Raw genomic sequence first — 16,399 nt, 5'->3', positions numbered from 1 at the left:
CCATCATATCAGCCACAAGACGTCCAATGTTGAATATAGGCCTCCCTGACTTGTAGAGAACTTAATTACATTGTAGAGTAGTAAATAAATAAACTTCTTATTTACACAATTTTAAGACCAGTGGCAATGAGGACTAACACTTGACTAACACCTTAAAAATATTACCATTTAGTCGATTTCTTTGAATACTCGACTAATACCTCTTGAGATTGTGAACTGTCAAATCAGTACAAATGTCAATATCAATTAACTGTCAAAGAATCAAGTAAACAAAGTTGTTTGGGGCGATCTATTTTATTTTATTCATTAATTTAATTGACTTTAAGTAGTGGTGGTAACGAGTGGTCTGTGTTGTTGTTCCAATTTAATTTAAAATACGTGTTTAATAGACACAGAGTGCAAAAATGGAGGAAAACCATGTGAATAATACGGCGTTGAATTTTGATAATGGCCAAGTAAGTTTGCTATCTAATAAATGAGAACTAATCTATTTTGCTAAGAAACTTATCTCTATGAAATGCGTATGTTTGTTTGGACTTTGTTTTCGACGATTTTTACTTAATTTTTCGGTACCTTATTTATGAAAGTACCTAATAAGGTATTTATTAGTTACTTGACTGCACGCGTGTTTGAAAATTCGAAAATTCTTAAAAAAAAATGAAGCATTACGATAACATCGTTTTACAAACAGTGTAAGATATTAATTACATTGTTTTTATAAAAATAATTGCCTATTTTAAGTAAGTAGGTCGGTAACTATCTTCTCTGTAATAACTACCTAACTAATGAAATACTTATTAGGTACCATACTTATCTAACGACAACGGTTCTTGGAAATTCCTGTAGATATACTTCTCAGTATGCCTTTAATATAAATATCAATGAACCTAGTTAATATTTTCTTACAATTTTTCCATTGTTATTTAATCTTATTAATCCATTATTAGATTTAATAGTCAAAGGAAAAAAATATGTATTGACTTGATATGTGTTTATTTATTTATACTATAAAATACAATGTTTCTGCCATAAATTATCAGTTGTTCCCAAATTGGCACAACAACCACGGTTAATGTAAATAGGTGCTTTATTTATAAAAAAAAATATGTGCTGTAGATAATAAAATAAATATTTCAAATTATAGATGATATTGACCAACAACATAATCTTAAGTAGATAACACTTTGTGTTTGGGTGGGAATCATCCAATGGCTTCTCTGGTCTTGGGTGAGGCAAGAGGGAGTGTCAGACTCTTACTGACTAAAAACCACCCTGTTCTTACTCCTGCTTTTCGAGCCGGAGCCTGGAAACCCGCTAGACTGTCCACAGCCCCGGGTAATGTGAAAATACACTAAACACCGGAAATACCAATTCCAAGAGTGTGTAAAGCAGTAAATATGTTAGTTTAATTCAGATGTATATAGTATATTAAAGCTTAAATAAATAAATGTATAGTCACATCGGTCCTTACAAACCTCTTCGGAAAGAGTAAGCAAGTGAATAACTACTGAAACATTATTGTTCAAAGAGATCATGGAAAATTTGTATCTCAGTTAACTAGTAACTGACTAGGGAATATATCCCTAAATTACATTCATAGGACTAAGACAGCACCAAATGAACTTATCTGATTAAGCTATTTGATCAATCAAACAATGTTACTTAGGATCCATAGCTGCATATACTTAAATAAGCAAAAAATTATAACACAATTCCTCAAAGGATATATAAGTATAAGTTTTACACTAATTTTTACCTTATTTTTTTCTTCTTAATGTGCAACCAGGTCTCTGATACAGTGTCAACTATACTGCTAGTCTCGAGTGATGTTTTTACCTCATATAATCCATAAACCTAGCCTACAAACTTGACATACTTAACTAACACTGGAATCATGTTAAAAACTCCATACTCATACCTACATGCAACACTGTGTGCACTAATTAAATTATGCAAACTCCCATAAATAGGTTGCTACACAGAAACTGCAACACATTATTTTTCTAATCTTTCACTTATTCACTCACTAATAGGAATATCTATTAGATAATTATTTTATCTACTACCTAACATTATGACAAGTGTTTTCAGTTATTAATAATTGCCATTTAATCAGCTTATCTAAACAGTGAAGGGCATATTTTATAAAATATTAACCATGGACGCGTTTAAGGAAACAGTCTTCAAATATAAAACAGTAAAATAAGTGAAAATGTAGTGAATTTTCAAAACAAAACGTAAAATGTCGACATACATTGATTCCGTGACTAAAAAACTGTCTGAAAATTTAAGTGATGTGCTAAACGCGGGTGCCATTCTGATAACTTTCTTCGAAACGTGTTTGTTTCCGTTGGCTATTTATAAATTGATAGTGGTTGTGACTAAGTATGGCAGTGTGTTCTCTTGGTGGAGACGGACTGATGACAAGAAGGTGGTTAAATCTCGGTTGAAGTATAAAATACAGTTGTTAACAGTTGAGAAGTATATCCCACCAGATTGTAAGACAGTGGAGCAGGTTTCTCATGTTAGTGTGGTAATCGAAGAAGAGAATGTTCAGGTGAGCTGATACCATCAATTTAATTAATAAACTTTTAATTGCCATACACTCGAGAGTCGTGTAAGTGTGGAAGAGCCATACTTCGGCACGAATGGGCCAGCTCGATCAGAGTGATACCACGGCCTCACAGAAAACCTTCCCAATCCCCGATTCCCCAACCACTGGCCGGCAACGCATTAATAACGCGTGTCCATGGGCGTTTGGCCGGTGTTTCAGGTGTCCATGGGCGACAGCGATTGCTTACTATCATACGATGCGTCTACTCGTTACTATAAAAAAGTCTACTTCTTTGTAATGTGAACAACTTTTAACAAATGTATCTCTAACGTAGTACAAATTAAAAACAACGTACCTATTAGTTGCACATTCGCCTGGGTTTATTATACAAAGTCACTAAGGGTTAAATAAAATGAAATCTGCTGTCGACACTATTAGATTGAAGCTCTCAAAGCTAGACAATGGAGTACGATCTTATTAAAGGGGATGGATCAAAATTACCCCACGTTTCTTAGAGATATGTTACTTTGTAATAGGACGTGGGCCAATTTTGTATGGATTGTGATCCTTCTTTGCCTAACCTAGTGCTTTTGAAGTCTATCTATCTAGATTTATGTAGATAAAATTAATCCATAAGTTTTATCAATGACCTATAAATCTCTTTAATAGACATTTACAATAGAGTATCTGCTCTTATTTATCGTAGGCACTTAATTATTTTTGTTTAAATTAAGTGCTGGCTTATTACCGACTTTATGGCTAGGTACTTTAGTTATAAATCTCTTCAAATAGAGCTGGTCTGAAGAATTTCGGAATTTATAACCACAATTAGTTTACTTGACCACATCACTAACGGACTCTATCTTTAGATATCTACGTAACTTTCTCACAAAGCACGCATCGACGTTGACCTCACCTTGATATGAAATAAGAACGATAACCGACCTACGCTACTAGACGGCAGAGCCAACCGGTCGAACTGCATTTTTATAAACATTAGTTACACTAGAAAAGATCCAAAATAAACAACGAATATTTGTAAATGTAGGTAACTACGTATAAGTACTAAAATATAAACACACATGATTGTATGAGATGTTCTATGAAATATTCCTAATCTGCGCCGAAAATAACACATACGTATAAAGTTTATGACCAAAATCTTATTTCAATAAAAATAAAGGCATACGTATAAACTTGATCTGAGTACTGTGGGCTCGTAATATTGTAACGGTAATACAGTCATGTACCTACGGTTAGTCCGAGCATCTGTTATGTAGTCCGCAATAAATAGATTGTTATGATGCTAATAAAATGACCCACGGTCCCGCAGTAAAGATAAAGCAAGTCTCGCACAATACTACAAATAAAACTGGTAAGTGACACGACCGTAAACCTCTTTCCGATATGTAACTTCACCTTCTGCGGTTCACGATGTAAATTTTTTATGGCGTACTTGAAGCGTTTAGTGGGTTTTCAGACAGCCAGCAGTTACTCATGGTTAAGTTATGCCTTCTTACAGCAACTTAAGGACATAATATGATATATTTCATAACGGTTTATTTTTTTGTTTGAGGAGGGAAAATCTTCTTCTCTCTTCTTCCGCCTTGGGCGAGGCGAAAATGTCAGACTCTTACTGACTAAAATCCACCCCGTTCCTTCTCCTTGAACTGGAGCCACAGTAAGCCCGCTAGGTAGTCTACAGCTCCTAGCCAGGCATCATCCCTACTGGGTGCTCATCTGTGGTGGTCTGATGGCTCTTTGAGGCATATTTCGTGACGGTGGGTTGCCAACGCACGGGCTTACCGATTTGTAGTTTGAGGCGCCCGTGCGCTTCCAGAGTACGAACCACACGCTGGAAGCGTGCAGGATACTCTCCGACAGCGAGCCGAACGTTGGTGGCCCGCCAGACGCAAGCGGGATATTCACAAGCCGTGCCGGAGCCAAGCCGGGGCCATGCTTGTTATATGTGCTTTATTTAACCTTTAACATCATGAAGTCATGTCATCATTTGCCATCTGTGACCAATTTTGTCATAAAAGTCACAAAAACCCCTATAATTTCTTCGGTACCTATCACCCAAACCCCTGCTAAACTTAGGCCTTACCCAATGACTTCAAGATCGGCCGGTTGGAAGTAATCTGCATCCAGCGGATTTATATTTTATCGCAAATAGGAATAATGCGATTAAACTATCTGTGTCTGTCCGTATGTCTATAAAAGGATCTTTATGATTACAAATTACTATAGGTAACAAAGGCGTGGAGTCGATGTCAAAAATAATTTCATAGAACATTACGCATATAAGCAAGTACCTAAGTGACTTACTGAAATATGGTTCCCTATCTCGTCCCTATTACCGAAGCCATTTTTATGAAGTGCCGATATTTTATATATTAACAGCTTTTGCTATTATACTTTATGGTGAATTTACAATCAGTCAGGGGCCAGTGGTAACAAAAAGTTAAGTCTGGCCTCTTAAACTATTTTGGAAATGAGTGTGAACCGGTTTTCTACTTGATTAGTTTTGCCATGGCCGTCGCGTGTAACGATATTTTTAGCTATTAGCTCACCAAGTTTATTATGGGATATAGATTTTAATACCAAGCCTGTATTATTAACGTAACTATTGTATCAATATGTGTACCTACTACCCATTCATTAACAGCTAAATGGCTTTTAATTTAGTGTTAACGACTCGACTTAGGTATGAATGAAACATTCTGATCGTTTCATACATAGATACTATATTACCTAGGTAGATTTTTATTTGGGATAGTAAAACTGCCATATTTAAGTTTTTAAACTGACGTGGGATGACGGGATATTAAATATCGGAAACTCATAGATATAAATAAACATTTTAAATATCCCGTCGTCCCGTATATAAGTTCTAATGTTAACTGCCATATTTATTATAACTACGAAGAATAATAAAATTTGCTAACTGACAAGACCTGTGGACAAGACTAACAATGTTCACATAATATGAACATTTCATGGTTTCTGTAATCCGAATCGGGTCAGCGAGTTTTTGGCTTTTAATCATCAATCAATAAATACTCCAGGTCGGCCAGTTCCAGTTTGCAATCAGATTCGATTTTGCGCTTAGTAAAATATTTTCATTTATCTTTATTCAGTTCGATTTCCTTAAGTGAATATGTTTCAAACACAAATAATATGACTTACATCAATTTAACATCGTCCACTGCATGCAGCATTTATCAATGTTTTCTTTAAGTAAATATTGATATTGATAAATTATCCTTGTTCTATCGTTCTTATTAATCTGTGTACATTATTTATCAAAACAAATACTAAACTAGATAAATCTAGTTGGATAATGCCTATCTAAGTATCTATAAAGATCCGGAGCTGTGGACTATCTAGCGGGTATACCGAGGCTCCGGCTTGAAAAGCAAGAGTATGAACGGGGTGATTTTTAGTCAGAAAGAGTCTGACACTTCCTCCCGCATCACCTAAGGCGAGCGAAGTTAACTATTGGATGATTTCCCCGTTAAAAAACAGTATCTTTAATGAAATGTAACGTTATCATATTCATCGGAATAAAATATTTATTTGAAACAAAGAGATTACACAAAGTAGTTAATTAGGTTAATTTAATAAAAATCTCGTTTTAAGATAACATTGTTTTATCAGGTTCCTTCTAATATGTAATTAATATTAAAATAAAAGAAGCCAATTATAACCTTTTGATCTATGAATGAATTCCTTTTTAGAAGCCTTAATTTTTTGTAATTCCGTGACTAGTAGCCAGAACTCGTTTACTAAACTTGTATAAGTGATTACTAATGGCGCCACTATTAGTAATCTATCAATATAGAATACTATGCAGACTATTCGTCTGTTCATCGTTATCATCAGCCCCTTTCCGACCACTGCTTGACATAGGCCTCTTAAAGAGGCATATCACAGAATTTAATGCTCTTCTCGTTCAACCCCCGCCTGCCACTTTGTGGATATCGTTACTCTACCTAGCTTAAAAGGGCAACCCTACACTAAGTTTGCTTAGACGCGGTTTCCACTTAAGATCACGTCTTCCCAAACGATCATCGGTTCTTCAACAAATGTGACCGGCCCTATGCCACGTCAGCTTACTAATCCTTTAGGCTATGTGGCATCGCTTCACTTCCAGCAGAAATAATATACAAAACAATATTGAAAAGTATGTTACGCGATGCAATACCTTGCAGAAGTTAATTTGAATAAATCATCCTTCACAATTTAGTGTCACCTCACTCACCTCCAAACGGACAACGGGTCATATTAATGCTCTGTCGGACACAACTTGCGTCAATGACTTCATAAATATCTAACAAACGCGTAATTCTCATAATAATATATGTATTTTGAATAATAAATATTTAGAGTACGCATTAATCCTAGAAAAATAAACTTAAATTGGAGTTTAAAAATCCTTATGTATATGAAGATATAGGTATCTCCTAAATCTGCGATCAATCACCAAGAGACAAGAAGCCACAATTGCCAAAAGTTAAAACTTTTGGTAGCCTAATAATTGCATTTAAATTCCAAATATATAGGAATTATAGTAACATACAGCTTTGGTCAGCAGTGGACTTGTTGAGACTGATACTGAAGTATTCCGTCCGACCGTCCCGTTTTCACAGGCATGAGTACTTGAAAAAAATTACCAAGAATGTTCCCATTTTTGCTTAATATATGACATGACATGGCTATCCTTCTCGATGTGTGATCACGATTTTTTATTGTTCCAGTTAAGCTACTGTGGACAAGACTGCAGAAGGATACCTCCAGCGTTACAGAAGATGTATGGAAACAAAGTTAAATGTTTAGACCTAAGGTACGTTACACAAACACACAGAATGAGTAAAATGACAATGAACTTTCTTTACAACACGATAAGATTGTTTTTGACACAATACAAAGTAATTGATCAAATAATAAATAATATGTATTGGTAATATTATAAAGCTAGTTACTGCTTTTTTGTTCCATACTGAAACCGAACATATTATTTTGTAAATATTTTGTTACTCGAATATTTTGTCAAATTTAGAAATAGCTATGTAGGTAGAGGCTAACTAACATCATTCCATAAAAAAAATATATCGACATCTTGTAGTTTTTGCGATCGTTAAGCATGTAATCATGTAGGCACCAGACAGATGTGACGCCTATTGCTAATTTATTTTTTGTTATGTCTCTATTACAATCTTACTGGTTTCTTGATTACTTTAGACATGCTCAAGCCTTTGTCTTCGTGTCTTATGTATCTATACAAAGCAATGCTCAGATAGTGCTTTACATATTTCACCTGTCTCTCGTGGGCGTAGGCAGAGTCAATCGAAATCTTACATACCTCTTTCGCTTCATCAACAGTCATCAGTCTTTTCATGCATGCTCGTCGGTTAGGGGTAGTTTTTATTTGGCTTTTCTTTAGTATATCGCCAATGTGGTCGCTAATTCTTCTTTAATATATCGCCATTCTAATCGCTATATGTCCGCCTGGGGTGCCCTCTACCGTTAGCCCCATTCATATCACCCTTGTATATTTGTTTCGTAAATCTGTTTCATCCATTCTTTCTACATGTCCAAACTATCGTAACATTCCCTTTTCAATTCTTGTCACTACATCGTCTTTCATGCCACACTGTTACCTAATAACACTATAACAATAACAATTTCGCAATTGGTATCTTTTCAAAAATATTCAGTCTATGCAACATTTTTCAAATCGGATAACTTCTAAAGATAACAGTGAAGATGGGAAGACAGTTTGTTATGTTAGTTTCGATTTATCTTTATAATTACATGTAGGTAATGTCGTAACTAGGTGTATGTGTTATCTTATTTATTACTTGTTTGCAAATTATTACAGCAATTAATATCGCAATTTATACAGTAAATATTAATAAGATGATGATGTATTGTATAGGTAGGAAAAAATGTTGGTAATTAGATAGTTACTAGCCAACTGGACTGACGTAGCTTTTCTCTTCCAATGTATTTCTCTTCATAAGAACTTCCTTCGATCTTAGGAAAATCTCATTCTGCTAATAAAAATTATCAGCGTAAATATTAAGTTTTTAAACTGACATGGTGACTAGAACATCATTAGAACTCAAAACGGGATATTTACCATGTTTTTTAGTTTTTACGAGTTTCCGATATTTCAGCACTGTTGCAAGCGCCAAGATCACGGATGACTCGTAAAAACTAAAACACTGTTTTGTGTTCTATTAAAAACATGGTAAATATCCCGTTTTGAGTTCTAATGATGTTGCGTAAATACTAAGTAATAACTATTACTAACTTTTATTTATTAGTTAAGTGCAAACCTCCGTCTCTTTTATTTTACGTAGGAAATTAGGCACGTACACGGGTACTTACTTTCGATACTCGTTTTCAAAAGTTTATAAGTCTGAAGTCTACAATTTCGGCAGACTTTGAGCAAAATGCCTTAAACTTTGTAATTTATTGTGAAAGAATATCATTTTTTCTTTAGTAGGTAAGTAATAGTAGGTATTAACTAAGAATTTGCTACTTTCTTACATAACTTGTTATCTACTGAACAAATAAATATACATACTTTATATAGAGTGGCAGATACAGGCTTGAAACGTGGAACAAAGTAAATTATTTCATATCTTCAAGATTTTCACGACACACGACGTATTTAACTACTTCAAAACAGTACTTAGTATCAAATGATTTAGATTCGTTATTTACTATGTTTTTGCCCCATAATAAATAATGAACAGGCTTCAGTTCCGAGGCAAATTCAGTATTTCCTCTCAGATTAATCATTAACAACTCTAAAAAATCTGAACATAGGTACTAGTAATTTAATCACACTTTTTTGACGGAAGAACCAACCAATATTTACCTGAATTGATCATTATTTCGCGCCGTGTATACTTTTTTTATATCAATCAATTATTTATGTAATATTTTATGACCGAGCCCTGAGGTGTTTCAGAGTTTCAGTTATACAGAACCGTGAAGAATATAAGTGTATATTAGTTTGTATATGTTACTAAAGCAACCACGATCTTTCAGATTTAGTACCACCACGCATTATCAAAGGCGCCGGAAAATGTTTACTACATAGGTATTAGTAATTTAACATTTTACATACTTTTTTGACGGAAGAAACCAACCTTTATTTACCTGACTTGATCATTATTTTGCGCCGTGTGTACTTTTTTTTATATCAATTATTTATGTTTATTAGTTTTTAATCGGTGCAAATAAACTGTTTTTCTTTCTGTCTTCTTTCTTTCTATTATCCTTAATAGTTTGTCCTATTTGCTTGCAGTTACAACTGTATCGAGACGTTAAAAGGATTGGAACAGTTCAGTCGGTTAGAGGAACTTATATTGGACAACAATAAGCTAGGAGACGCTGTATCGTTCCCATACTTATCCAATTTGAAGACTCTATCGCTCAACAATAACGAGGTAAGAACTTTTCATACAAATATTTGTCACAATTTGTGAATATAGGATCCAATAACCCTTCTTCTCAATACCCGATTCCCCAACAACCCTTAAATTCCTAACCCCTAAAAGGCCGGCAACGCACTTGTAACGCCTCTGGTGTTTCAAGTGTCCATGGGCAACGGCGATTGCTTACCATCAGGTGATCCGTCTGCTCGTTTACCGGCTTCATCCATAAAAAAAGCATTCGCCGCCACCCATGGACACTCGGTTGTTTTGGAATTGGGGATTAGGAAGATTGGTGCTTCGTGTCCGTACGCAACTGTCTCTTAGCCTCTGTACTAAATAAACTTTTACATTTACCTGCGGATGTCATCTGTATACCAGTAGGTAGACCACCACTAGGTACCAGTGGGTAGAGATCAAAGGAGGTATTATTTGAACATAATATGGGCTTCTTTGGGTAGAAGCAAGAAAATCTCTTTCTAGTTCTACGTCTTAAAAGGTCTGTTCTATTTTCTATAATAAGTACGGACACCCTTTTTACTCCAAGACTCTTGTGAATTTTATACTTCAAACATTAATTACTATTTCATTGTAGCTATTATCAACGCGAACTAGAACTGTAGGAGTTAAAGTTTCAGTGTCTCATTTGAAACAATTTGTTATGAAATTAATTGCAGAAACTTATTGCATAACTTTGTACCTACTCTTTTGTTTCAAGTCACTTTACAACTTTAGCAAGAAGTCTATATGACTAGTGACTAATTACCCTGTTTCTGAGACATTTAGCTTTAGTTTTAGTTTAGATTTAGTTTTCTAGATGACTGCCACGTTGGTCTGGTAATCACGGAATCTAGATCTAAATCGGACGCAGGATTAATGGGCCCTTTGCGTTTTTTTTACTTTTCGTAATATTGGCACAGATTCTGAAATGGGTTTGGACAGATAACTAGTGGAGAAATTGGATGTTATGTTGTATGTTACATATATATTTAGATAGAGTAGGTATAAGGTAGATTACTTACATAGAGCTTATGTTCTGTTTTTGTCACATATGAATGTCTTTCAAGCATAAAACAAAGACGAAATTAATTAAAACTCACGCCTTACATGTAATTAAGTTTCGAGAGTTGTAAGACCGCAATTTGCTCCCAGTATATTATTGCATTGTGCTCCAACTTGCAGTTTACTTTTGCCTCTAGACATGTTCTAAGAAAGTTATGTCTAATTTACGAATGTGTGTGTGTGTAAAGACGAAGTGTTCTGTAAAGACAACTTAGGTATGCTTAGGTGCGTTACCGTTTGTTAATAACATAGATTCATAGATAGAGTAGGTATGTCTGTCTCATTTTCCTACTCTTTAACCGAACGTAATGCCATAGTTTATCCTATGGTCTTGATTCCAATATTTATGGTGTATCAATTTAATGCCGGTCTTGTGGTAAAGGCGGACTTATCACCACCCCTACTCTTCCCAATGTTCCTAAGGGTATCGTAAAAGTCGACAATGGGATAACACAATGGGGCTACCGTTTTTTTATCTCATCACATGGCGCAAATGTAGGAAGAAGTTTGTTTGTCCAATCATAGCAGCTGTCAATATTTAACGTCCAATAGGGTGATACTTGCTAATTCCGTATTGGACGAATAACAAAAGATTCACACTAGCGCCATCTGGTGGACAAAAATACGATAGACTTGACTGACCGAGACCGGGCAGCAGTGCCCTCTCATAAATCAATCTGGACCTTGCGATATCTAACCCAAGTTAACCCAACAACCCATCTTACGTAGAGGAGAACCATTGTTCAGTAATAGACTGTCAAGAGAAGCTGATACCTATATTTTTTTTATAAAATATGTACAATAAAATTCTTAGTACATAGCATTTTCCTATTAATCAATTGCAGATAATGGATCTAGAAGAGTTAGTAAACAAGATAAGCAAGCACTTCCCAGCGCTGACCTACTTGAGCCTACTGAGCAACAAGGCGTGTCCCAACCAACTGTCAGATGTTGACAAGGACGACTCAGACTACCAAAGATACAGGTAAGATAGACAAACATTGTACTAACTTTTTTTGCGAGGCCAAATCATCAAATTAGTATGAAGTTCAGACTCTTACTGACAAAAAATCACCCCGTACCAACTTAGGTTGGGCGCAGTAACTTATTTTGCGCTTTATCCTCAACTCCGACCGGCAAACAGTAAACTTTGTTACAATATAACACATTGAACGCCATGGGATGCTATAAATATGCACCTTGAGTGCAAATCCTATCCTATATAGAATCCGGGAGCTGCAGACTACCTAGCGGGTTTTCGGGGCTCCGGCTCAAAAGCAGGAACGGGGTGGTTTTAGTATTAGTCAGTAAGAGTGACTTCCTCTCGCCTCGCCCAAGGCGAGAGGAGTCATTTGATGACTCCCTCAAAAACGAAAATCCTATATATTTTTGGATAAAGCCTGAACTTCGATTCACTATATTTTTATCTCCTCGCTATTACTAAAATAAACTCGATTACACTAATAATACTTCTCGATTTAGGAATGTAAAACCTCTTTGCTCCGCCGTACTACTTGATTAACAAGTCAGTTGTAAAATACGAGACGTAAATCTGTTAGTTCATTAATAAAATTATGAAATAGCCAGCTAGGTGAGGTAATAACGTACGCAAATTTATTCTAACCTTATCTCAATTCACTTTTTTAAATAAATTATTCATCAAAGCAGAAAACTATGAATCACTTTGCTGATTTACGTATGTCGATGAAAAATGTGAGCATCCGTTCCTATAGCCAAAGCTTGACTGTTTTTTTTAAAAACATGTGCTTCGATCGCCGAGATCGTGCAGCATCATAATTTTTTAGATAGGTGTAAAAAGTTACTAATTTTCCCAATATTTTAACAATCAAACCTTTTTTTATTTTCTTTTAAATAGCACTAGGATTTCCTCAAGTGTCGTGTGTGCGTTTACAAACATACAAGTTCACACATGACACTCAGACCTGAAACAACGATTTGTGTATCACATAGAGTTGCTCCGAGCGAGAATCGAACCCGTTACATGTTGCCCAGCCACCGCGCCAACCGTCTATTAATCCCATGGCCTTTTCTATTATATGCAAATTAATATTGTTGCAGATATTTCGTAATATACATGCTACCGAACTTGCGGTTTCTGGATTCCCGCCGTGTATCGTCAGCGGAGAGGAAAGAGGCGGCGACGCGGGGCGAGTTTATGCGCGTGAGGCGGCCACCGTCAAATGAGTTCACTACTCCATTCACGCCCTCATTGCAAACTAAACCTGCATTGCGACCCTTGCCTTTGGACTTAGGTTCATTGGGCAAACACAGAGGTATGATGTTTTTACATAGTATAAAACGACACCAGCAATTTATACTGCGCTAACTCAAAAAGCGTACTTTACAGTAGAGGCGTTTAAAGGGAAAAACGTGATAACTTTTTCATTAATTAAGATACTTTTTTGAAATTTGGTATGCTTAATATTTAATTTATTCATTGTAATATCTCATATTTACATTTCCTTAATTATTTCTATTTTTTGATTTAGCGCAAGTTAGCCGTATATAAACGTAATTCATCAAAAAAAAATTACATCTTACACACGTCTAACTTATGTTAGCGTAGTGTAGTACGGGAGGTCGTAGTGCATGATCAATCATCTGATGCATATTTCAATATTTTATAAAGAACATGTACTTACTCACAAAAAGAATAGTCAACGTACCATTAATAAACTAATTAATACGTTAACACATAAGTATTTACTATGTAAAAGTCGCTAAGTCGTTCATTTTACAAACGAACAAGTATACACACGAACAGTGCCGGCGTAAGGGCCACTGACACCCCGGGCGAAAATATTGTGGCGCCCACTTGAGGGAAGCAATATCAAGTGTTAGTTGTAGTTTTTAATGTTTTTGGCGCCCCAGAATTTGTCGCCCTGGGCCATCGGCCCATGTCGCCCCCTAATGCCGGCACTGCACACGAACGCACTAAACTACGCTAACTATGTGTTAGCGCAGTGTTGCACAGATTTTGACCAAAGTGATCCCCGCGCACACTCCGCTAATAATAGTTGGCGTAATATAAATCGAGTGATTTCAAAAAGTACCTTTACTTAGCGTTTTATAAGATTTGTAACTTTCTTATTTTTGCATATTTCTTCTCAATTTTTTTATGACGTATGTAAACACACATTTTAAGCAACTTGGCATAAAAAAGAGTTTTTTCCAAATTTCGAGTTAGCGTAGTATAAATTGCTGGTGTCGAAAAACAAAGTCTTTTTCCGCTGTCTGCCCCCATCAAAATCATCCTTATTAACATCACATCAAAATCATTAAATGCTATTAATAACGAACTGATACTATATTTAAGTATTACATATTAGACTAAACTTGTCATTAGACATCATTATTCGCTATTTATACAAATGAGGTCTAGTGTTTCTAGTATTGAAATCAGACATTTCAAAATGTGTATTAATTAATGTTAAAATATATGATAATTTACTTATCTGATAATGTATATTATTATTTTATTCTTGCAGGTGCCTATGGTAAATGCAGCTACAAATACACGGGCAAGCATTCGGAGGGTAACAGGTTCATATTGAACAGTGATTTATAACCGCATTGTATAACGCCATTATAATAATAATTATCGTTAATTCAAAAGTGCTATTAGATTAATTAGGGTCAATTTATACTAGCGCAGAGTCGAAGCGCATCGAAGCGTCTTTCCAAAACTGAACATAACAAATTCAACCTTAACTCCACAGCGTAACGCACACATTACTTCTGAGATTTTAAAAAGGTGCGCGCATTCCTCTGGAATCACGCGACTGCAGACGAACAACGTTTCGACTCTTCGCTAGTATAAATTGACCTTTAGGGTAATTTGATAAGTAATTATGCCAAATTCCAATGATTTAAGTATAAAGTGGAAAAAGGGATTAAAATGAAGTTTTCACATTTCATATGAGTTTGTAATAAATAATGCTGTTTTGGTATGCAGGTACTGTCAATCTTACAGTACAGCAGGTACAACAACCTTTATTTCCAAAATAAAAATTGACTCAGTACAGAGACAGAGAGAGAGAAAACATTGGTTGGCTACAGTACCCTTATTATGAGTTTGCTTTACGTTTAAAGTAATCGAAATGAGAGTGCGTTCGACGCTCTGATTGGTTGGTATATTTGAGCCGGCCAATCAGTATTATACTAAAGGTTGAAAAGTTCTCAGTAATCGTTATAATTCTGTCCAGTATCTCCATTATATGCGATGAGACTTATAATTGGAGGAAAATAAGTTTAATTTAATATGCACATCTCTGCCTTTTTGGGAATAAAAGGCGTGATGTTGATTAGTATGATTTCATTAATATTATCAACACCTGCAGTGCTACTGTTGGAAAATTATTAGATTGTATCAAATATTATAGATTACTATGTCAAAAACTATAAAGGTTAAAATATTAAATTTTATCAACTAATTTAATTAATAAAATCATAAAATGGCAACTTCATTAAAATATAACATTTTTTTCTCCAATATAGTTAGTGTTGTCGACAAAATATAACTTTATGTAAATATTCATTAAAATGGCAGCTCAAAAAACACATTTATTTTAGATCATTAGCTACTCTGAATTCGATTTTAATATTCTAAATTGAAAAAAGACATTAACAAGCCTTATTTATACCTGTCCAAACAATTTTGAGTTCTATAGCGTAGGTAATAAAAACATATATTTGCATAATCTATTGCTTGTTACAGCAAACTTATGGTTAAGACAATAAGAATCAAAATCGTTTAACTTGGTTGTAAAAGGAATTTTGTAAAATAAGTTAACATTCCGATACTAACATTCCATTTAAATAATGAAAAAGAAACAGTTTTATATGTCATCGCTCCTAGCCGTTTTTATTTATGAGTGCCACAAATATCCAAAATTCACCCCTATAACATTCCGTAATAAGGGTGAATTTCCTATACAAACAGTTGTTTGAATTCGCGCGTCTAAACCTAACGTTCATCTTTAAAGGAAAATGTGCATTACTTGGCGGTGTTAAGAGTGATTTTACTATGAATTGAATTGTGTTCGATGTGTGTACAAAAATGAATAGTTATTATTGAAATATTTTTTGTTATGTTTGTAAATATACCTAAGTGATTATGATTATTTTTGGAACTTTATGTTTGAGTAAAGATTGTGTTATAAAGTATTATTTTGTTTTAATTAATTTATAAATCACACCTCAAGTTGTCCAATTTTGTCATTTGGGCATGACTATCTTGCTCTATAGTTTTATTATGATAATTATCCAAGTGCAAGTGCAGTGCAATTGCAACCTTGGCGGTTAAGGAGTT

General features: G+C 34.9%; 1 protein-coding gene across 2 annotated transcripts; it reads left to right on the top strand.

Moving 5' to 3' along the window:
* The first annotated feature begins 243 nt into the window (after positions 1 to 243).
* On the top strand, positions 244 to 16,254 carry LOC118268492 (leucine-rich melanocyte differentiation-associated protein). 2 transcript variants are annotated; one of them, XM_035583014.2, is made up of 6 exons: positions 244 to 455; positions 7,315 to 7,400; positions 9,879 to 10,020; positions 11,913 to 12,052; positions 13,147 to 13,361; positions 14,577 to 16,254. In XM_035583014.2, the coding sequence occupies exons 1-6, from the start codon at positions 405 to 407 to the stop codon at positions 14,654 to 14,656; spliced, it is 714 nt and encodes a 237-aa protein (XP_035438907.2). In that variant the 5' UTR covers positions 244 to 404; the 3' UTR covers positions 14,657 to 16,254. The 2 variants fall into 2 exon arrangements, with proteins under 2 accessions (XP_035438907.2, XP_035438906.2); XM_035583013.2 differs by lacking the exon at positions 244 to 455 and adding an exon at positions 2,112 to 2,557.
* Positions 16,255 to 16,399: the final 145 nt, after the last annotated feature.

The sequence above is a fragment of the Spodoptera frugiperda genome, chromosome 29 (genome assembly GCF_023101765.2).
Source record: "Spodoptera frugiperda isolate SF20-4 chromosome 29, AGI-APGP_CSIRO_Sfru_2.0, whole genome shotgun sequence".
Lineage (NCBI taxonomy): Eukaryota > Metazoa > Arthropoda > Insecta > Lepidoptera > Noctuidae > Spodoptera > Spodoptera frugiperda.
This window is presented reverse-complemented; position numbering and strand designations above follow the sequence as displayed.

Bases quoted from the DNA above. Each gene is read 5' to 3' on its own strand.
- LOC118268492 (XM_035583013.2), top strand. From the start codon at position 2,243: ATGTCGACATACATTGATTCCGTGACTAAAAAACTGTCTGAAAATTTA. The intron at 10,021-11,912 runs GTAAGAACTTTT...AATCAATTGCAG, and splicing joins TATCGCTCAACAATAACGAG to ATAATGGATCTAGAAGAGTT. The intron at 12,053-13,146 runs GTAAGATAGACA...ATATTGTTGCAG, and splicing joins TCAGACTACCAAAGATACAG to ATATTTCGTAATATACATGC.